Source organism: Osmerus mordax, chromosome 15 (assembly GCF_038355195.1).
Source record: "Osmerus mordax isolate fOsmMor3 chromosome 15, fOsmMor3.pri, whole genome shotgun sequence".
NCBI lineage: Eukaryota > Metazoa > Chordata > Actinopteri > Osmeriformes > Osmeridae > Osmerus > Osmerus mordax.
The window spans coordinates 8,110,898-8,133,840 of NC_090064.1; the positions used below are offsets into that span (position 1 = coordinate 8,110,898).

The 22,943-nt window shown below is 41.6% G+C and overlaps 2 protein-coding genes across 2 annotated transcripts; both read right to left on the bottom strand.

The window, feature by feature from the left end:
* Positions 1-4,413: 4,413 nt before the first annotated feature.
* LOC136957471 (phthioceranic/hydroxyphthioceranic acid synthase-like) lies at positions 4,414-13,227 on the bottom strand. Its single transcript, XM_067251422.1, has 6 exons — positions 13,170-13,227; positions 11,369-11,522; positions 10,935-11,095; positions 10,627-10,833; positions 10,320-10,501; positions 4,414-10,199 (listed from the first exon to the last, which is right to left on the bottom strand). The coding sequence occupies exons 1-6, from the start codon at positions 13,225-13,227 to the stop codon at positions 4,647-4,649; spliced, it is 6,315 nt and encodes a 2,104-aa protein (XP_067107523.1). The 3' UTR covers positions 4,414-4,646.
* Positions 13,228-15,360: 2,133 nt separating this feature from the next.
* Positions 15,361-18,854, bottom strand: LOC136957933 (patched domain-containing protein 3-like). The gene is made up of 4 exons (XM_067252153.1): positions 18,171-18,854; positions 17,755-17,882; positions 17,401-17,546; positions 15,361-17,243 (listed from the first exon to the last, which is right to left on the bottom strand). The coding sequence occupies exons 1-4, from the start codon at positions 18,852-18,854 to the stop codon at positions 15,532-15,534; spliced, it is 2,670 nt and encodes an 889-aa protein (XP_067108254.1). The 3' UTR covers positions 15,361-15,531.
* Between the last annotated feature and the right edge of the window lie 4,089 nt (positions 18,855-22,943).

Here is a 22,943-nt window from a genome sequence, read left to right on the forward strand (position 1 = left end):
TTTAATTGATGTTTGGAGTAAAGGACCAGTCTCAGCATTTCGAGTTTGTATCCATGCTCATGTTTAGATTTGTTTCACAACAAAAGGGTTGGTATTTCCAACTAACTGACTCACAACAGGTGAATTAAATGTCCCCGTGCAAGATTTATATTGAGCACCCTTGAACACCCAGTGAAAAGGTATTGAGAAAGGTATACAACCTAAGTATCTGCACTGATGACTTCTTTGGAACTTTAGTTATCTAGCTAGCGTCATGGAAACGTGGCTTGTGATTGCTAATGTGTCTGTTTAGATTAGATTTTATTTGTCATTGTGCAGTAAAACCAGTGCCGCCACGCGCATTACGTCCTATCTCAGTGGTCTGTTGGGTCCGTGTACCTTGTGGCCATTGGTTTTTCTATTTTGCAACCCATGTTGACAAACGCAAAATAGGGCCGTAATATGTCACTTTAGTTCAATCAGGAGAGACCTGGGATGAGTGAAATATGTTTATTACAGAATAATAAATGTACTATGGTGTTTGGAGCTTGAACCCCACGGTGAATTATATAGATCAACGGGCGCCTGCCCAACGCCCGGAGAAAAATCCCCCACGAAGTCCAGACACTGGTGGCGGTGGCGGCAGCCGACGAAAAATCGAGCCGAAGACTGAGACAGGACCCGGGTGGCGACGGGGTGGTGGAGGGTCGCGCACTTGATAGCATGGAAAAACTACACAGGGAGAGAATCATATTTAAAGGCACGGATCATGTGACGCCATTAATTGATAGCGGGAGCGACCTGAACCCCAGTGACCGCCCGACCAGGGAACGGGGGAAGGTAGGGCGTTCTTATCTGGGGGAGTGAGTAGTGTACACTACGATTAAGCCCGAGTGAAGGGATTGGTCTTGCCTGACTGAACTTGCGCAAGCTTCATTAAGTCGAACACACATTTAAGTATAACGGCTTGTACAGCAACGACAAGCAACGACAAGCTTTTTTTTATTTTATTCTGTGATCAGTAGGCCTACAATCTTGACGACATAGCAGCAGGTTCTTTAGAAGAAGACACACACCAAACTGGAGGCACATGTTGACCGAGTTTGGTAGTTGCTTCTAAGTTAATAAATCTTTGATGAACCCAAGTTTCTTTAATATATATATTAGAAACATTACAAGACGGGGCTCCAGTGTGTGTTCAAACAAGGCCAAAAGTGCCCTAAGGTATCAGTTGAAAAAGACAATCACTCCCATCAAAGTACCCCCTGCCCACCTACATTACCGCTTCAGCTCTGTTAGAGATAGAAATGTTGTTGATTAACTTTGTCAGCCACATTGTATTTACAGTTTGGTTCACATCATTTAAGAAATTAAAAAGCCTGATAGCTTTTGCACTCTCAATTAGCTCTGACCCTGGTTTAAGTTTCACACCACCAATCTCGGAGGCAGTGAAAATACCACCATTAAATGGGTATGTAATGTTTGTGCTCTCAGCATCAGAGTTTTAACGATGTCAATTTGTCATACATTCTCTAGCAATCTTAGCACAAATGTCATTGAAGCAAATTGTTGCTACTTTAATATTCTTAACAAGTTGGTCCATTTCAACAATCTTTGCAAAAACGTTGATTAAATTTACATTTAGTCTTTTCTCAGACGCTCTTATCCAGAGCGACTTACAGTAAGTACAGGGACATTCCCCCAAGGCAAGTAAGGTGAAGTGCCTTGCCCAAGGACACAATGTAATTTTGCACAGCCAGTAATCAAACCGGCAACCTTCTGATTAATAGCCTGATTACCTAACCGCTCAGCCATCTGACCCGAACCCCTGTTTGAGAGCACATGTACCGTGTCACTCAAAATCAGAGACGCAAAAGTCCCTTCAGTATACATTCTTAAGCAAGATAATTCCCAGATCTATATGTATTTCCAGGGGCCCACGCGTAACCTCTTGACTAGACCCTCAGATCTGATTGTAATTCTGTCGAAATAACAGCACCCATCTTTATTCAGAATTGAAGCAATTCTCCAAACATTATCCAAACATTTAGGAGTTGTTAGAGTCTATTTTCAGTATATCTTCTTGTCCTTTTCGAAGAGCGTGTTCCTCCGTGCCTATGTGTTCTCTGCAGCCTCCGGAAGCACATGAGCCATCTTCCCAATTAAGCATGTGATCGCTGCGTGCACTATTCACTGCATCAGAAGTATGGAACGCCGTGTTAGTCCAAATTAAATAGATAGGTAAATAAATAGATAAATACGTAAATAAATAAATATGGCTATGAAATAAACCCTGAAATATGGAACACCGTGTTAGTCCAAATTAAATAAATAAATAAATAGGTAAATACATAGATAAATACGTAAAATAAATAAATATGGCTATGAAATAAACCCTGAAATAAAACAAATATGTCAATAAATATGTAAATATAGCATCATATAATTATATAGCTGAATCCATTAACCTACATCAATAAATAAATGTACTTCAGTCAACACAATCACGTATTAGATTTGATCATTTATTGTTACATGACATGGACATGTAGATTTGACTTTGGCGGAGTGGATCTAATGATCTAAGGGAAGCACTCCCTGCCTCCTCGATGCAACACATACATACATGACATATGAGGCAGGGAGCAATAGAGATATAATCCCCCTGGTGGATAGAACATACAGACAGCATGGGGGAGAAGGGGATGGTGGAGGGTGGCAGCAGCACTGATCATACAACAAATGGGCTGAGTGTGTGCATGTCTGTGCGTATCCGGGCTTCTTTTAAAGACGACTTATCGGACGTGGTCCAATGGATATGTGCTGCTAACATGGGTGTGGTAGTGGGCAGAGGAAAGGAAGGTGGAGTAAGACGCCTTACGTCTCTGATAAATGGCAGCCCGATTGCCCTGCCTGAACTAGCTGCGCTTATTTATTTCAAAATGTATTTATTTTTTGAGACTTTTATTTCCTAACACCACATATATTTCCACCAACCCAGTCTCCTCCCAACGCGTCAAATATTGACACTTGGGCAGTATGGCAGGCCGTTAGGGCCAAAACGTGTAATTTAACGTTTGTGTACAGACGTTAAAAACGACCGTATACAGACGGCCATTTTTTTACATCTGTACACGTTTGGACAATCTATGCTTCCATGCTATTGGTTGGCATCAACATACCCACTCATTTTTTATGTTGGGACCAACATACATAGCCTGGTCCTAACCAGACCCTCGTACATTTCATTTGTACAGAGATCGATCCATTGTCAAGCGTTAACTTCCTTAAATGCGGGTACTCTGATGAAGTTTAAAACTATTGGATCTGCCCAGAGCCACTCTGATGTGCCATAACCAATCGCTAGCATTCGCCTTAGCCAAGTCCTTCACCACTACTGTAACGGAGCTAGCTGCCGTAGCTGGAAAATCAAACTTTTCCCAAACCCCATGGGGAGGAGGGCCACAACATCATGGCCACCAACAAAACTTAGCAAAGATTGTTCTTGCTCCGGCTTTTTTTCTTTCTGTTGACCTGTTTTTCTCCCAGTTATAATTGATTTAGGCCTACTCACGGTTGGGCATCGTCGATGTGTTTTCCTCTTTCTCAAGTCAACGCTTATGACGAGGAAAGAACACAGGGTTGGGACTGACAAAATCATCAATGCGACCATTAATGAGCACGGCAGCACATTCATAGCAACAAAGTATGTGATCCAATTATGACAGTAAAATGAAGATCGGAGGCCATCTTCATTATCTTCAACAATTTTGCAATGCATTCCCAGCCCTCCCACACCATTTGTACACAGCCCGGGGAGATCTGCTTCAACAGTGTACACATTAACTTTTATTGGAAATTGTATGCAAACAAAGATCGGCCTTTAATTACATAATGAAGCTCCTGGGTAGGCTACACCTAAGTCAATTCTTGACACAAGTTAAACACAACATCAACGTTTTGAAGGTCCTTTATTTTCATTGATTTCATAGTGACTAGTTTAAAGGAATGCGACTATGATCTACTGTAGGCTATACACCAATGTTCATCTGCGTATTGAAAACATTTTCAAACAATAAAGCATGTGCATTGCATTGTAAATGTGTACGATAATGTAATAAACTTTGGAATTCACAACATTACAGAATACATAATAACAGTTGCATTAAATTAGTAATCACATACAATAATAATATGATGATTTAGAAAATCCTTGTTGTACACAATTGACAGTATACCTTTGGCTTCAAATGTTATGATGCCTGAATATCATCAAAATCCTGCTGGGATGCATTTTGCACATCCAGTGACATGCTCTTGATAATATGATCTCTACCAAGTAACAATATTTTTAAGTTTAGTTTTAGGATTAATTTGTTTCAGTTTGACAAAAAATAAGTGTTCATGATAGGTTAATTCAGATTTGTAGCCAATTGTAGTTGGTTTTGCATCTTTGCATTGCATTATGTTTTTTCATCATTTTCCTTTTTAGTAAAATCTCAGTTCACAAATTCCTTTTTCGTTTCCTTTTTGATATCAGTTTCAGTTTATGATTATAACCGTGCCAAGAAAAATATATATTTCTTGATTGTCTCCTGCAATGAACTAATGCTATTTCCCATGTAATATGATTATGCTTTCATGTTGAAAATATGCATCAGAGAGGCCTACAGCCTTGTTGCATCGAGGACTGCTTCCTCATCAGTATACTCGTCCTTGTCAGCCTCTGTGCCTTCCCCCAGAACTGCTATCAATGTAGACAGTGAAGCATCTGGGTTTAAGATTTTAACCAGGGGCAAGTTCACACCCCTCTCTTGAAATATGCGATTTTGCAGAGTCATAGCAAGCATTGAGTCAATGCCCAAGGCATAGAGGGTGGACTCTTCCTGTAGCTCGTTCTTGTCAACACCCACTGTTTCACTGAGGAGAGATTTGATATATTCAGCAGGAGAAGATAAGGAGACAGTTGTATCTCCTCGTGAGTGAGACAGTTGAGTTTTGCGGAGTGTTTCCTCCACTACATCAATCAGACGGACCTTCAGTGCAGCGTTTTGAGAGAGAACATTGTTGATAATGTTTTTGTAGTGAAACCTACACAATGCCTGTTGGGGTTTGTTTAGCAGTAAGGCTTGCTCCAAACCTTCACGTATCTCAGCCACATCCATCAACATCATCCCCTTAGCTTCAAGGAACCTTTGCAAATGGTCTTTGTTCAGCAGAAGACCAAGGTTCAAAGCCCCCCAGTTGATGGACTGCCCAGCAAGTCCAATGTTCCGTCTATACTGACAGAATGTGTCCAGGAACGTGTTTGCTGCACAGTAGTTAGTTTGGGCGGGATTACCAATAAAGGCAGAAATGGAGGAGTAGCACACAAAGTAATCTAATTTGCAGTGTTTTGTTGCATGGTGCAGATTAAGAGCCCCATTCACTTTAGGCTTCATTACTTTCTCATAGAGAGATTTGTCAAGGGTTTCAATCAACCCATCATGCAGGACAACGGCACTGTGGAAAACCCCTCTGATTGGACGGGACGGGAATTCCGGGCCAATCTGACCAATTGCGTTGTGCACATCCTCAGAGACAGAAACATCACACTTGATGCAAACGATGCAGGAACCCGTCTCTTTCTCCACATTGTTTATTTCCACCTGCATGTCTGGTGAGGGATTACGTCTGGAGAAAATGACAACATTCCCTCCCCCTTTCTGGGAAATGAACCTGACTGTTTCAAAGCCCAGCCCAGTGAGACCACCTGTAACAATGTACACCGCTCTTTTTTGGAAAAGCAGGGTGGGTTTCTGTTGCAAGGGAATATTGGAAAGTGCGCCTCTGGAGCCCTCTTTGGCCAGCGACACCACAGGAACCATCCTTAAGTTGAAGTAGGAATCTTGATCGTCCAAAGGAAGGAACTCAATGCTTCCGGACGTCTGTCTCTGAAAAGTGAAGCTGTCGAGAACAAATGCTCTCCTGTCTAAGTGCAAAGACTTGAGCCAATGATAGACATGTGGCATCTGTGCTCTGAGTGACCCCTTCTGTAAGATGCTAGTCATCAGGATGTTCTGTGTGCGAACGCTGTCCTTTTCACTTATGAATACTGTGTGTGTGAGCAAGCTCTTGGTGTGGGATTCACCAACAATGACAACGTGCGTCACTCCAGGAAAATTGACAGCTTTTGCAACCAAAGACTCATCAAATGGAGGTAGGAGGACAAATGCATCTATTGTATCAACACCCACAAAAACACCATTGGACTGTCCTCCTATAAGAATACCCCATCCAGATTTGCTTGCTGTAAGAGACAGGACCTTCAGTAGAGCTGAGTCACGAATAGAAGTCACGATTCCCAAAGTTTTCTTTTGTTCTTTTACTTTGGGCAATGCTCTGTTCATGATCTCCCATGCCAACACAAAGTAAGAAACACATGGTGTCTCTTTTAGAAATGGAAATGTCTTTGTCTTGTAGCAAGCCTCTTCAGGAACTGTCATCTTTGTGGATGCCACAACTGGATAACAAGAGACAACTTGATCTCCCACTTTCAGTTTGCGTACACCCTTCCCTACAGCAGTGACAGTACCATTGAAGTCTAGAGCCAGAACATTGTGTGTCTGAGCATCATGTTTGCTCCAGTAGAGTGTCTGGCCAAAGTTCAGGTCAGAGATGCTGACGGGGAAGTAATCAGAGGAATGAACGCACATCTTGTTGAGCTGAATCTCAACAGTCTTATCGTGAATGTACTGATTCTCCAAGTCAGAGGGAATGGCAGACAAGGTAGTCATTTTGTATGGCTCAGTGGTCTGAAATGTGCAGGGCTCAGTTGTTGAGCAGACTTTCCCTTCGGAGTTTGAGCTCTCTGTTTTTTCAAAGGGAGTGTGAACAATTGTTGGTTTGAAAACCAACCCGTTTTTCACCACCAACTCAGCGTACTTACTGCATGGATACGATCTTAAAATGTGTGACAGAGCTTGGATGTCGTCAGTGGACATGGAGTTGATGTCAATCCACTGAAACGACAGCTCAGCCATCTCTGCAGCACATGACCTAATCATGCCAGACAGGGCAAAGCCTGAGCTGATGTGGTCAACTGTGGTTTCTGCTGAGCGATAGGTTATTGCTCTGATGGAATTTGTGAAACGTGTGTCTCTAAGTTCCAGGATGACCTGTCGGAACGTCTCACAGCAGTTCACCATGTTATCCAGAACACTCTCAGATGTATGAGCTGTGAGGTCCTCGTCACCCCACACAAACAAAACCTCCTCAAAGTTCTTCTTTATGTCTGTAATCTTGAGGTTGGCCAAGAGTGTGGCAAATCCATGGCTCAGGATATCCTTAGCATGTGTAAAGGGGATGTATCTAGATTTGGAACTCAAGTGCTGTTGCAAAGACCTCGATATTCCTAACTGGTCAGAGAAAACCAAGGCTTTGCGACCACGAGAGGATGCAATGTCTTCAGAGACGACACGGAATTCATTGTGGTAGAAGTACTCCTTAAGTCCAGTAGCGCGGCTCCCAATGTACTTGATCAACACATGCCGAAGCTCAACCAACACCTTGCCCTCTTTGTCAGCGAAGCAGCCACACACCTCAAACTGATGATCCTCCACTTTAGTGGCTCTCAGATAGATGATCATCTCATCTTGCAGGTGTTCATTTACAGTTAAGCTTCCAATTCTGGCTGGGAACCCTGGCCTTCCATCAAATGCATTGGAAACAGTAATAGGAAAAAGTTGCATCAGGTAGTCTAACACTACGGGATGAATGCAATAGTCATGCAATTGAGGCAGCAACTCCTCAGAAACAGTGACAACTGAAATAGCCTCCCCAAATTCTTCCCCATAGTGTATATCCCCCTTGTTTTGGAAAACATTACCATACTGAAATCCAGCCGTGTTCAGGTCAGAGTAAAGCTTCTCAGGAGGAATTAGTAGCTTGCATCTCTTGTAGATGGAGCTCAAGGAAATGTTCTGCTCCTCAATCAGTCTCTCTCGCTTGCACACAACAGTGCCCGATGCATAGGTTGCAGTAGAAGACTGCATTTTGAAATGTGTTGTACCTTCATCAGGCTCGACATGCACTTGAATCTCGGGTGCATTCTGTGTGAGAATGAACGGGCTCAGAAAGTCAATGCTGAGTTGCAGTGTATTAAGTGGAACCTTTGGTTTGACACTTTCCAGGGCAACAGTTAAACCCAGATCAGCATAGAAGGCGCCTGGCAAGAGAGGGACACCATTGTGCTTATGTTCCAGGAGGTAAGATAAAGATGGTGACGACAGATCACAGGTGAAGCCATTGCCGTCACTGGTCTGGCTTAGCGCTTTATGATTACTGGACGTCCCTTTCTGCATTTTTCCATTGATGAACTCTCCCTTTTTGCTATCAAACCTATACCTTGGGAAAGGTGTTGGTAAAGTCTCACACCCCTTGTAGAACTGGTCCCAATCGACACTGACTCCAAGCTCAAACAGTTTGGAGACGACAGAAAGCATTGTCTCATGATCTTTATCTGGTTGCACAGAAGAGATGACTGTGATGTCCTTTCCGAGAGTCTCCATAATGTTCCTCTGTAAAGCCCTTCGGGGGCCTATCTCTACAAAGACCACATTCTTCTTTTGGTCGGCTGCTGACCTCACCGCCTGCTCAAAAGCAACAGGTTCTCGGATGTTCCTGGCCCAGTACTTCCCTGTCGTGAAGTCTGCTTGTTCCACCTCCTTCCCTGTCACTGTTGAGAACAACTTTGTCTCTGTCTCATTCACCTTCAAAGAGCCAACCCTGTCCTCTATTTGGGTTAGGATGGGGTCCATCATATGGCTGTGGTAAGCGGCCGGAACGTCCAGGATATGGAGGAACAGAGTTTTACTCTTGTCCGACATGCTTAACTTCTGGTGGAGACTCTTAATAGCATCTGCATCACCGGAAAGGGTGCAAGACTGTGGGCTGTTGTACGCAGCCATGCAAATCTTTCCAGAGTAATCTGGAAGCATCTTCAAGATTTCCGACACTGCCATGTTGCTAATCACAAGCATTTTTCCACCTGTGACCATACCCTGTAAGATGCTGCGGTGATAAATCACCTTCACAGCATCCTCAAGAGACAAGAGGCCAGAACAGTGGGCGGCAGCAACCTCTCCAACAGAGTGCCCAAGAACAGCATCAGGTTGGACGCCCCAGTGCTTCAGGAGACTGGCGATGCCAACCTGAACGGCGAAGAGCAGAGGCTGGACAACCTCTGGTTTTGAAAAGTCATCAGCCTCAGACTCAACCTCCAATCTTTCTAAGATCGCCATGTTATTGAACCTCTGGAAAAGGCCCTCAACTTCCCTGACCTTCTCTCTGAACACAGGTTCCTCTCTCAGAAGCTGTTTGCACATGCCCTGGTAGGTCACACCATTTCCACAAAATACAAACACTAACCTTGGATCTGAATTTGAGAGGGCAATGTTTTTATTCAGCGTCGATTTCAGTTGATTTTTCAGATCAGCCAGAGTGGAGGTCATGAAAGCCCTCCTGTACCTGTGTTTCAAGTGGCTTCTCCTACACGCAGATGTGTAGACGAGACTTTCCAAGTCAAATTTGCTGTTTGCATCTATCTGCTGAATTGTGTCTTCCATCATCATAGCAATCGACTTGATGGAACTTGCGGATAGGACAAAGCACTTGTGAGATTTCCTACCGCTCTGTTTCGGAGTACGAGTCTGCTTGTATTGTTTGACAATAGCATGTGCATTTGTTCCACCAAAACCAAAGTTATTTATTCCTGCAACCATAACAGCATCTGACCACTTTTCTGGTTTGGTTGGAACTATCAAATTCAGGGCTTTGACATCTATACTGGCATTGTCCTCAGAGTAGAAGACAGAAGGTACTATGGTTTCATTCTTCATCATCAAAAGTACCTTGATCAGCCCTGCGGCGCCGGCTGCAGATTCTGTGTGGCCGATGTTGCCTTTCACAGAGCCGATGCGGAGTGTGTCTGAGCCAGGAGGTCTGGCTGTGGCGATGACTTTGGAGATGCTCCCTGCCTCTATAGGGTCCCCAACTGGGGTTCCAGTCCCATGTGCCTCGATGTACTGGACATTGGACAGGTCAGACACAGAGTAGATTGTGCGCAGCAGCGCCTCCTGTTGGACCATGGACGGCTTGGTGATTGGAGTGACCGAGCGGCCATCTTGGTTGACAGCAGTTTTGCTGATGATGCCCCATATTTCATTGCCGTCCTTGAGAGCCTGTATAATACAGTTAATGTGCGATATCACTTTTAACAATTTGTTCATTTAATGTGGCTCAAGTTTAAATAAGGATATTTTGCTTCTTTGATGACTGATTTTACATAGAAAATACGTTACTTGTTTCAATGGCTTTAACAACACAATCCCACAGCCTTCACCCCTGCCGTAGCCATCTGCTCTGCTGGAGAAAGGTTTGCTGGTGCCTTCAGGTGAGATCATCTTTGCTTTGCTGAGAGCAACAAAGAATCTGGGCTCCAGAATACAGCTGACGCCCCCGCACAGAGCCATCTCACAGTCACCTGATAAGAGGAAGCAAATAGAAGGCCTGTTACAACTTTGACTTGTCTTGATTTATCAATCCAAGGTTATTGTTGAATTTCCCTAGGCTACGTACACTGGATATAATATGTACTTTAAGACCTACCTTGTTTTAATGCTTGACATCCTAAATGAATAGCAACCAGAGAAGATGAACAGGCACAGTCAATGGACAGTGAGGGTCCAGTGAAATTGAACATGTAGGAGACTCGATTGGCTGCAATGCTCATCGCCATGCCAGTGCCTGTGTAGTGGTTGATATCATTTGGGCTTGTCTGTGCAGCACAACTCTCATAATCTCGGTTCATGAGCCCTTCAAAGTAATGCAGACACAAGCAGCATATGAGGTGTGGCCTTACAAAATATAAATTTTAAATGAATCCTTGTTAAAGCTGGTAACTAATTATCACTTACCCATATATACTCCTGTTCTGGTCCCACTTGCCTTTTCCATTGGCAGTCCAGCATTCTCTAAAGTTCTATATGTACACTCAAGAAGGAGTTTGTGCTGAGGGTCCATTTTTTCCACTTCAGTTTCTGTCATACTGAAGAATTTGTGATCAAATTCATTAAACCTGGGAATAGTAAAAAAAACAAAATATGTATACCGAATATGTTTAATTCATGTCAGAATTTAGAATGCATGTGAAATGTGTGCTTTTGACTGTTAATAATTAACACAATATGTGGAGTATACTAAAGTATTTCTAGATCCCCAAATCAATTCATTTGAGGTGTAAAATAAGACAGTTGATGTGCTAGTCTGTTAACAAAATATTTTACTCAGCATGTAAATGAATATTCAAATATTTTATATCCTTCAAGGGACAAGATAAGATAGAACATACCCGTCAATGAGAGCAGCCTTTTGCGTGCGGGATGTTCCTGTTTTGTTGTCGTCTGGGTCATACCATTCGGACATGTCAAATCTTTCGTTTGGAATTGGCCCAGCACAGTTCCTCCCCTCCAACAGCACATTCCAGAAATGTTGAAGCCCCTCTCCTGTCAAAAGCAAAAACTCAACATTTAGTAAATAACTATGTCATCGGAATATATTGTATATGACAAATATAACTAGAGAGGATACAATTTCTGGGGAAATTGTAGGGTGTGCTTGCTTGCGTCGGTTGCACAGGGGTCTGTATATTTTATATAAAAATGCATCGGGCCTACTTATTATTTATAAAGATTACATAGATTTAAAAGCATCTTTTTGTTGCTGCTCATTTACAACTCAAAATACGAGTGAAGTGTAGAATGAAATATGATGTCTTCTCATTTCCCCTGCAAGAGGCAGCTGACAGGCTGAATCAAAACGAATACATTTGGCAGACCAGTGTTAAAATGGACCTAATCTCTATGACTTAAACGTCCTTTTAAGTTGTCCCTTCTCGTGATATTTTCAGGCATTTAGCCTACTCATATTGCATTCATTCATTAATAAAGAACCCCCTTTGAAGATTATTCTACGACTTTACCGGCAGAAGATAGAATCGCGATTCAAACAGTACCATCTGCTAACTGAAAATATGCCCCCAAAAACGTAAATAAGCTTGACATTTATTTAGTGGAAAATCGCTCATTCATAAAAAGCTCACTGGTAGCGATCATTGTCAGTAACAACGCAAAATGCGATACAGCCCTGTGTGGAGAAGCTGCCCAGGTAAATTCTACTACTACAGTACCATACTAGACTACTGCTGTGTTCGTCTTGGTAGCGATTGCGTTGGTTGAATTCGATTTAACGTTCCGTTGTACGGTTTAGGCTGAAATTAATTATTTTCACCGTTTGACTTCCTACAGCTGTGTAGATGTTTTTGTAGTGTCTCGCGTAGGCTACAGAATTGCAGTGAGCAACACTGGTTTGAAACCACAGGTAATGATAATTTCACCCACAAATCGTTTACTTGTAATGTAATGTCATAATAAATCCTACAACGAAAATGTATTTGTGAGGAATGTTTATTTTAAAGATTGAAAACAGATGCATCATAGACCACTGTAGTATGTGTTGCCTGGGCAACAGAGGCTAATGTCATGATGCTAATGCTTCAGTGAAATAGTAGACTACCGTTTCCAAAAGTAGATGTGGGCCTACTTCCTTAATAATATCAGCTAATATTGTACATTACATTTCATAATTGTGTTTCACATCACAAAGTAAAATGAGTAAATAGTTATCACCCTGGCCTCTTTGCTTGTGGCGTTCCTGCAGCTGCCTTGCAGTAAAGCTATAGTTAGCCTAGCTATCCCCCAAGTTAAGAGATGTGAAACGAATGTTCTGCTACAGGTAGTCACGCGTGTTTTAGTGACGTAGTGACGTTAGTAACGTCAGTGACTGTGGCTAGCAAATTAGCCACCATTAGCTTCACTTTTCACCACAAAAACGCAATTTCTACTTAAACCATGCAACTGAACGTAAATAAAAATACAAACAACGCAATCGCTACCAAGACGAACCTTTTGACACCGCCGTTGTGTATGTAGTCCAAATATTGACTGATCCTTAGGGGGGCGAAAATAAATAATAAATAAATAAATATATATGTGAGAGAACAAAGGTTGTGCTCTCGCCGAAGGCTTGAGCACACCCAATAATGTACAAGTCTCTGATACATAATAGCACGTAAAGCAAAAATAAATGTGTACCTCCTGGAAAATTGCATCCCATTCCAATGACAGCGATTTCATCTTCCGTGTCCCCCATATTCACCTCACAGTGAAATGCTGCTGAGGATCAACGCACAGACAGTGTTTTACCAATATGCATCAAAATATGTCATCTAAATAAAATAACAGTCAATCACAGGACTTGCTCTAAGTTTCAGACATTGAAGTTTGACCAAGATTTAATACAGTAAATAACCAATTCAACTGTATACTTTAGTCCTACCTTGTTTGCAGTGAATCCTGGGTTGGTACTGACAGCATTCTCTTTTTAAACCTTTTTAATCTTTGTCCAACCTTTCATTGGAAAACCTATCAGATGCTTTCAGGTGCCTTGTAAATGATTAACAAATGATTCATGTATCACAAAAAGTACAGATAAAATGTTTCACCGGTTTTAACTCAAGACAGGAAGAAGGTACAGTATTTTCTCTCTGCTCTTAAGATAAATATAATTGATGTTTGGAGTAAAGGACCAGTCTCAGCATTTTGAGTCTGTATCCATGCTCATGTTTAGTTTTGTTTCACAACAAAAGGGTTGGTAATTCCAAAGAACTAACAACAGGGGAATAAAATGTTCCCAGTACAAGATTTATATTGAGCACCCTTGAATACCCAGTGAAAAGGTATTCATAAAGGTATACAACCTACGTATCTGCACTGATAACTTCTTTGGAACTTTATTGACATATGCAGCCGTCATGGAAACCTGACTTGTGATTGTTGATGTGTCTGTTTCACTAAGTGAGTCATCACTGACTAAGGTAGAAAAGATAATCGACCTTATCAGTGATAATTGTGATAAGTCTGGTGAAGCGTTCATGTTACATCACAAGGGGAGCAATACGAGCACTCTTGGACTAACTAGAGATGATTCCTGAGAAACCTCAACCATAAATTAATTTAATTTAGTCTTTAGAACAACTCAGTGTTTACTGCCCTGAGACCTTTTAGTTTTCCATCATTTATTAGACACGTATTCAGTAGCATCTAACAATATAGATAAATCTGTGTGATGACAGTATATTCTTTAATGGTGTCTATTAGGTACTTATAAAATATGATGACTCAAAGAAAAAAGTTATTCATGGTCAAAGAACAGAAGAAAAAAAGTAAATCAAATTTGGCTTTGCCAATGTTAGCATGTACATTGATCGATTTGTTTAACTTCCTGGAACAGTACTTTTATTTTCTTGTTTCCTTTTACAATGTGTATTGCATTGCTCTAAGTTTAATGCTTTGATGATCTCATCTTAAGAATGAACTCTTGTTTGTATTTACTATAATAATTTGTTTCCCATATCATTGGATTTCACCACTTTATACATTCTCCAATTGTATCAACTTCAACAGACTTTATTTTGTTGTTTCAGGTGTCTGATACTATATGTTATTAGTTTGCAACCCCCCCCCCCCCCCCCCCCCCACACACACACACACACACACACACACATACAAACACACGCACGCACACACACAAACACACACTCTGGCTTGGAATGATTGTGATTCTGGACTGTGATTCTGATAAAGGCAATATTGTTCTGGGATTTTTCCTTTCTGTTGTTGAGTATCTTTACTTTCTTTCTTTGATTATTGGTTCTTTGTTTTAGTGATGGCCAAAGCAATCAAACCAATTGCATTATCATAGACTTAGTTTGCTATGATCTGACCAGTTCTGCTGCAATGAAGTATCTACTGTTTACAGTACAGTATATATTTTATGTTCCAAATTTTAAATTATGATGTAGAACAGACATTTTGGTTGTTTCTTAATTGTATACTAAATTCTTGTCGATCGCACCATCTTCCAATTTAGATGAAATCCTTAGTTAGTTAAATATTACAGAAGACTGTTTCAAAATACTGTAATTGCACACTATGTAACCAGGATTATAGAGAAATTAATAATTAATGATGACACAAACATTATCAGCCTTAATGAAATACTAAAGAAAAACAGTGAACAAAGTTTTTAAATGCATGCATTTTTTATTATATCATTATAAATCGTGATCAAATACTGTTAAAATATTTTCAGAAGTGCAATATGCAAAAATGATAATCATTGTCATCATTATGTAATGACCAAATTAACATATTTCTTAAAAAACACAATTTAACAAGTTTCAAAATGTAAACATCATTTTCTTATGGAAACCAGAGGCACAAATATAATGCATTGTTATATAGTAAGTGGGAAGGTCTATAAAAGTGAACTATTGCACTAGGAGTAACATCTTTCCTGTAATGGTAAGACAGAGAAGAGATCCACATACTGTTCTTTAACTATTGTGGTGTTCTCAAAGAGTAGGGGATCTAAGCGTTGCACTAATAATCTACATTAGTAACAGTCAGGATCAAATGCATAATTCAACCTTTCACCAGTAGTGTGAGTTGAAACATTTAAATTAGGATTGGATTTGCTAAAGCTCATCTGATTTGCATACATGTTAACTGGTGGCTTGGATGCATCTGACTGTCCAATGTCCTTCTTTTCATCACTGATTTGAATGCTACATTTTCCAAAGAAGGTTAGAAACACTGGTATAAAAGTCACACCATGTAAAGCCCCAAACAAAATGACTAGGAACATTATTTTAAAGAAGGTTCTGAAGATGTAGCTCTCAGATGCAGACAGAACCACTACTCCTAAAATAGTAGACAGAGCCCCCTGAATGATAGGATACCCCAACATAAAAACAGCCTCTATTAATTTCTCGTCAGCTGTGGGCTGTTTGCTTGTGACAAAGGCATAAGAAATGTGAGCAGAGAAGTCCACTGAGAACCCGATGCAGATGACAAGATTGATCATGGAGACAGAGTCTAGGTTAACATCCCATAAAGCCATGAAACCAGCAACTCCAACTATGACCGAGGCAATGGCAAAGGTCACCCATAGGGAACATATGGGACTGGGAATTAGCAGAAGAGAAATGACCAACATAGCAACAGTGGCCACAACAATGTTTTGGATGGTGTTACTAACAATGACTGCATATTGATCAAAGAAAATGAAAGCAGGGTGGTAGACAACCAAGGCCTCAGGACAGGCTTCAGCTGTGTTTCTGAACTCATTCAGCAAGTCCTTTTCATCAATGGCGGTCAGAATATTAACTGTCTGGACGAACATTCTGGAGGCATAAATATGCCCTTCAGTCACTGAAAAGTTCACATCCTGTCTAAAAGCTTGTGTGGCAGGTGAAAGATTGAAAAAATCTGTTAAATTATCAATGAAGATTTTTTTGTCATTAAGATTCAAAAGTGTTGCATTTCCATATGTCAGATAATGATTTAGCCAAGATATAGTCATATTTTTGGCGACCAATGGTCGATTATCAATGGTTAGATCCTCAAATTTGTGAAGACAAGCATCAAGCTTGTCCCGGGAATTAGCATCCCAGTATCGGAAGTGTGTGTCTGTCACAACAACCATCACATTCGGGCCGAATTTTGAGAAGTACTGGTCCTCGTCATCATAATAGCGACCCACATATGAGCCATCAGTTGCTAACTGTTTCAGATCGATGCCCTCTTTCATTTGGAAGCAGCCATAAATGCTTGCAGCCAAATACCCAGCATAGAGGAGCATTACAAACCCCTTGGTCAACTTCTTTGTCAGAAATGGCCCATAATAGTTCTTGAAAAAGTTGTTGATTGGCATTGGTTCTTCCTTCCCTGTGACTTTATCATAGTAGCCCCCTTCACTACATGTGTTGTACTTGTCAGAGCTGGGTTCTGGTACCTTCATGCAAGTCAGCCAGTGCCTGTTGCTTTCCTCTCTGCGTCCATTCAGTGCTAAGAACGCACCAAAGAAAGTGATGTTGTACAAGTAACAGAATACAACCGCAGTGCCAGTATACATACAGAAAGACTGCACAGAAGCAAAGGGAGTTAAGAGACCAATATAGAAAGCCAAGGCGTCGGTCAGTGTTGTGATGGTGATGGAAACTGCTGCATCTTGGTACGTCTCTGCCATACGGTCCTCTACTCTGTGGTTAACTTGAGACTTCTGCCAGCAAGAAATCATGATGAACATATCATCAACACCGATTCCTAAAGAAAAGAAAATACAGTATGCAAATTATTACAGCATGTAATCTACATACACCCTGTCTTTTAAGATTGTTGCATTGTAACAGAGCACAGGATCTCTCTTAAATCGTTTGGTGTGTCACAACTTGAAAATGTCTGTAACAGTCTGTAAACTTACCCAGAATCAAAAACGGAGCACTTGCCACAGTCGTAGCGAAGGGCATCCCACAGTAGAGCAACAACCCAAAACTGGACACCACTGCCAAGCCTGCAGAGAGGACGCCGAAGGTGGCCACCCACACCTTATTCCTCACACAGTCCAACCTAGAAACAACACACCTCTCTTTAGCTAAGAGTTCATCCATCAAACAATACTGTAAATAATAAGTACAGCAGATAACAGCTCTAAACTGCTTCAAGCTTTTAACGTCAACATTTGTTTACCATTGTTTTTTTCGATAGTATTTTCATTATATAGACAAGTAAGAGTGATTCTAAAGTGTATGCGAGGTAGAATGAAGACAAGACATACCTCATACATGACATGATAGAGAAAGTAATGGCGATGGTATACGTCACTGAGAACAAAGGGATGATGGAGTCTGTGCTCTTTTCAAATTCCTCTTCCCTTGATAGTGAAGTGAAATAAGAAACTGACAACTACAATTGTCAAAGAGAGATAAGATTAGTTGTACATCCCACACACTTTTTTTAAACAACTTCTCAGAACAAATTTGGAAAAAAATTCACTCGCCAACTTATAATTTATCAGATAGCCAGACTTGCAATATTCCAAGTCTATTTGAAAGAAACAAATATTATATATGTTTAAAGTTGGTATACAAAAAGGCTAAATAACAGATTTTTTATTGTATGTTATGCATTGTAGCAGCGCTGTTTTATTTGAATGTACTGGAACTAAATTTGTACAATCTTCTTAGTTATTACCTTAGCTTCCTTCTTTGAAATGTTGTTGATGAACTCTGTCAGCCACATTGTATTTACAGTCTGGTTCACATCATTTAAGAAATAAAATAGCCTGATAGCTTTTGCACTCTCAATTAGCTCTGACCCTGGTTTAAGTTTCACACCACCAATCTCGGAGGCAGTGAAAAAATCACCATTAAATGGGTATGTAATGTTTGTGCTCTCAGCATCAGCAGTAGTTTTAACAATGTCAAAAATGGAATTTGTCATACATTTTCCAGCAATCATAGCACAAATGTCATTGAAGCCAATTGTTGCTACTTTAATATCCTTAACAAGTTGGTCCATTTCAACAATCTTTTCAAAAACGTTGTTTGAGAGCACATTTACTGTGTCACTCAAAATCAGAGAGGCAAAAGTCCCTTCAGTATACAATCTTAAGCGAGAGAATTCGCTGTCATTAGTTGGGAAGTTAGTTTTGACAATGAGTCTCTCGTGTTTAGCAGGTCCATTCACGGGTGTAAACTGCTCTTCAATTCCATTTGCCTCTCTGTCTTTGAGGAAGTAGAATCCTCCTCCGAGACCGGCTGAGATGAACAGAGGAATAATAAAAAACCACCAGTGATGCCTTCCAACAAAGTTGCCCAGTTTTCCAAAACCCTCTGATATGGGCTTTTCAATGCAGTTTGTATTGCAACCAGTCATTTTTGAAAACGATCTCAACTTGAAGTTCAGGAGGAGAAAACGTGCTTCCTTTGACTTCCACCCAGCTGACAAGATAATTATACAGTCTGCTATAACTGTGGAAACATTTACTTCCCTAAAATAGTTGACCAAGTAATGAGACATGGGCGTTTATGGCTGCATCAGATAAAGTACAATTAACCATTAACTAGTGTGGTTGTTTCCACAGAAGGCAGTAATTACTCACAATTTGTCTGTAGTGAAACCAGACACATTTACAGTAACATGGAAGAATGACTGTGCTATACATTTTGGGGGGACTAGACAGCTTATGGGGACAGTCTATGTCTATGCATAGACCCTCAGATATGATTGTAATTCTGTCAAAATAACAGCACCCATTGTTATTCAGAATTGAAGCATATCCTCCATTTGTTTGTGACTTGTGCTTTAAGGGATCTATTCTACACCATACTAGAAGTACATACAATTTGGCTAACACACATTAACATATTAATTTAAACATTGTATTGACTACAACAGATATGTTCATTAGAACACACATTTTATAATGCTTTTTTATTTTACAAAAGGTAAATATGCAAAATTCCGACCCCCCAAATGTTCATTAATGTCAATATAATGGCTAACTTTACAATATAATTTTCAAGTATGTGTAAATGTTTAAAGAATATTTTACAAAAATACATTTTTGTACTTCCTGTGTAATGTGACCTTGCCTAGGTTTTGACTATCTTCAACCGAGGCTTTTTATAATCAAAATATATTTATATAATGAACAGCATTAGATGATACCCCTGGACAGTTTTGCATGCACCTATGGTTGAGTAAAAAATGCAATCCAGCCTGGCAAAGCAAAGCTATCACCAACTGTTACATCCCCCAGTCTAAGTGATTCTTTGAGTGCGCTAAGGTGCCCAGGGAGAGCGAGGCACCTACAAAGGCTACTAGGGTAGAGAGCACCCACTTAGGGGATATTTTGTCATCTGCTACGACCTCAAATGTGGTTGAGGCCCAGAGAGAGGTAAATCTGTTAGGAAAATTGAAGATGTAACTGTTATCCTGTATAAGAATGATTCTGTGTTCAGTATTCCTTGGGTGCAAAGAGGCCTACCCCCAAATCTGAACTCTGGGTAAACATACAAGACCCTTATCTAGGGGTTGAGGACTAGGAAGAAGGGGACTATAGGTGGAGACGCAAGGTCTGGAGAACTTTGTTTGACACCTATGTGAAGGAGCTTTTATGACATTAGGAGATCCTGTTGTTGTGTTTCAATCAGGGTTGATGTCGTAAACACGCACACACGTAAACACGCACGAACACGCGCGCCAGGTCTATGCAAGGGAACCAATGAAAGAAGAGCCATGGGAAATTTGCATGCCTTTGTTTTAACCCATGACTGTCAAGAGCGGGTCTTTTTAAATAGGTAGCTAGCACAACATGCTAGCAGACAACTTTGTAGCACAATGGCGTGTGATGTTTTGTCTCCTTGCGTCCGGCCTTCTTAACGTGTTCACCGACTGACTGTGCAATGCTTGATAGATTAATATTCCTGACAAAATCCCTCAGAGCGTTGTGGACGTCCATATGGACGTCGTCGCTAGGGGGAGTCTTCGCATGGACGGACGGCGATGGCAGGTTGATCTTCGCATGGACGGACAGTGATGACAGAGATGTTGAGAGGGTCGTCCCTGATCAGCATGGACGTCCATCGCTAGGGGGGGTCCAGAGCATGGACGGACGGCGACGAACGGACGAGGATGTTGAGCTAAATGAGAGCCGGCGAAGGCTACCTTAGAATGTACAGCAACCTTGGATGACTCAAGAAGTTTAGTCACGTACATTCTATGGTAGCCTTCGCTGGCTCTCATTTAGCTCAACATCCTCGTCCGTTCGTCCTGCTAAACATGGACGGCCCTCTCAACCATTCAGGTGCCATCGCCATCCGTCCATGCTCTGGGCTCCCCCTAGCGACGGACGTCCATGCTAATCAGGGACGGCCCTCTTAACATCATTGCCGTCCGTCCGTCCATGCGAAGATCGACCTGTCATCGCTGTCCGTCCATGCGAAGACTACCCCTAGCGACGACGTCCACGACGCTCTGAGGGATTTAGCCCCTACTGGGCCCAGAAAGGGGATAGTAGCTTAGCAACATGTTTTGATTCGGTAGTTTCCCTTGAGGAAGCAAAAACCAGTAAGAGAGCGTACTATATGGACAACGGTGTGCTAATGCGTAAATGGAAAGCCTGTGACATAGACAGTGAATGGAGCATTGGGTCACAGGTGGTGCTTCCCACTTCGTATACACAGCAAGTCCTGTCTGTGGCTCATGATCCGGCATGGTCTGGCCACTTAGGTATCGTGTTCCGTGCCGCATGAAATGAATACACAATGGCTTAGAGGCAAATCATTAGCTTTACTAATAGAGTACAGTAGCAACTGATTACCACCTGTATGAAAGCTACAACAGTCCACCCGAACTTTCTAGTCCAACGTGATTGGCTGTCAGAACATAACGCAGCCCCATATACTACATTGGAGATCTCGAAAACATACGACCGAATACTTCAACACTTTTTCTGGCCTGGGTTGAAATTGGATGTTGTAGACTTCTGCAAAACCTGTCTGTGTGTCAGATCATTCACAAGCTCTTCTCCTGTCTGGCCCCCCAGTGGTGGAACCAACTCCCCACCTCCATCAGAGACACTGACTGTCTCCCCACCTTCAAGAAAAGGCTCAAGACGCACTTGTTCCGGGAGTACAACGGTACATGGTTTAGGAAGGAATGGTTTGCTGGACCCCATGTTAGTTTCCTCAAGGATCACAATGACTCTTGCTTAGAGTCTTGCGGCTCTTGTTGGTTAGTGCTTGCTTTTCTACAGGTACACTTGCACTTATAGCGATTCATGTTGTTTAATTGTAACTTGTTTAACTACATGCTCTTGTGGTTTTTCCTTTGGCACTTATTTTGGTTGTTCACAATATGTGCTTCATGTTTTGGATAAAAGCGTCTGCTAAATGAATACATGTAAATGTAAATGTAGATCATGGGTAAACCCAAACCATTCCCCGCCTCCTCTTCGTCCAATTCCTGTAGTGGGGGAACCGTTTGACAGGGTCATTGTTGAATGAATGTGTGGGCCCGTTACCCAAAACAAAATCTGGAAACCAATGTCTTTTGACCAATGTGCTGTGCTACTCGCTACCCTGAAGCAGTTCCATTACGGAATATTACCTCGAAAACTGTGACCAAAGCTCTCATCAAATTCTTTACGACGTTTGGTCTTCCAAAGGAAATTCAAACTGATCATATAAGCAATTTCATGTCCAAGCTGCTGACATGTGTTGCGGAATCTCTCTATCCGCCACCAGACATCAAGTTCTTATCACCCAGAAAGCCAAGGTGCGCTATAGAGCGCTGGCACCAAACGCTCAAATCGATGCTGCGCAAGTATTGTCTGGAAACGGGAGTCGTTTGGGACGAGGGAGTACCATATGTAGTGTTTGCAGTTAGGGAGACAGTACGAGAATCTTTGGGTTTCAGTCCTGCCAATCTAGTGTTCGGACATACCCCAAGGGGTCCGTTGAAAATACTAAAGGAAAATATCCTTTCGTTTAAATCACCTACAAATGTGCCAAAGAATGTGTATGACTATGTGCATGAGATGGTAACGCATGTGAACTGGCACACCAGTCTCTTTTGCCAGTCCAGACAAAGATGACAAATCGTCATCACCCGTAGGGATTATTCTTCTTCTAAATACACTAGCTAGACCTGTGCAGACCAGTCCTGTACTTTTGGTTAGGGCACCTCATTCCTGTGTTAGTTTTGCTTTGTGTTTAGCTTTTGGGAAGTAGCGTAGGTTAGGGGTGGGAACTTTATGTTGATTTCTTTCCTTTGGTCCTGTCCAGCCCTCCCCTTGTCCCTACTTGTTATTATTATCATTCTTATATACTGAACCGTGGCAGCAAATAAAAGCCCTAGTTACTTCAACGATACCAACTGGCTCTGTCTTTGCTCGCACTCATCACTCCATGCCCCTTTCACCAGTCTCTGAGTGTCTCAGAGCGGTGGGGGAGGTCAGAA

What these genes read in the sequence shown, in the direction of transcription:
- LOC136957471 (XM_067251422.1), bottom strand. Translation starts at nt 13,227, where the DNA reads ATGGGGGACACGGAAGATGAAATCGCTGTCATTGGAATGGGATGCAAT. An exon ending in AAGGCTGCTCTCATTGACGG is followed by an intron (nt 11,096 to 11,368) that starts GTATGTTCTATC and finishes TACTATTCCCAG; the next exon opens with GTTTAATGAATTTGATCACA. An exon ending in CAGAACAGGAGTATATATGG is followed by an intron (nt 10,834 to 10,934) that starts GTAAGTGATAAT and finishes ATTACTTTGAAG; the next exon opens with GGCTCATGAACCGAGATTAT.
- LOC136957933 (XM_067252153.1), bottom strand. Translation starts at nt 18,854, where the DNA reads ATGACTGGTTGCAATACAAACTGCATTGAAAAGCCCATATCAGAGGGT. An exon ending in TCTATCATGTCATGTATGAG is followed by an intron (nt 17,547 to 17,754) that starts GTATGTCTTGTC and finishes TGTTGTTTCTAG; the next exon opens with GTTGGACTGTGTGAGGAATA. An exon ending in TGCTCCGTTTTTGATTCTGG is followed by an intron (nt 17,244 to 17,400) that starts GTAAGTTTACAG and finishes TCTTTTCTTTAG; the next exon opens with GAATCGGTGTTGATGATATG.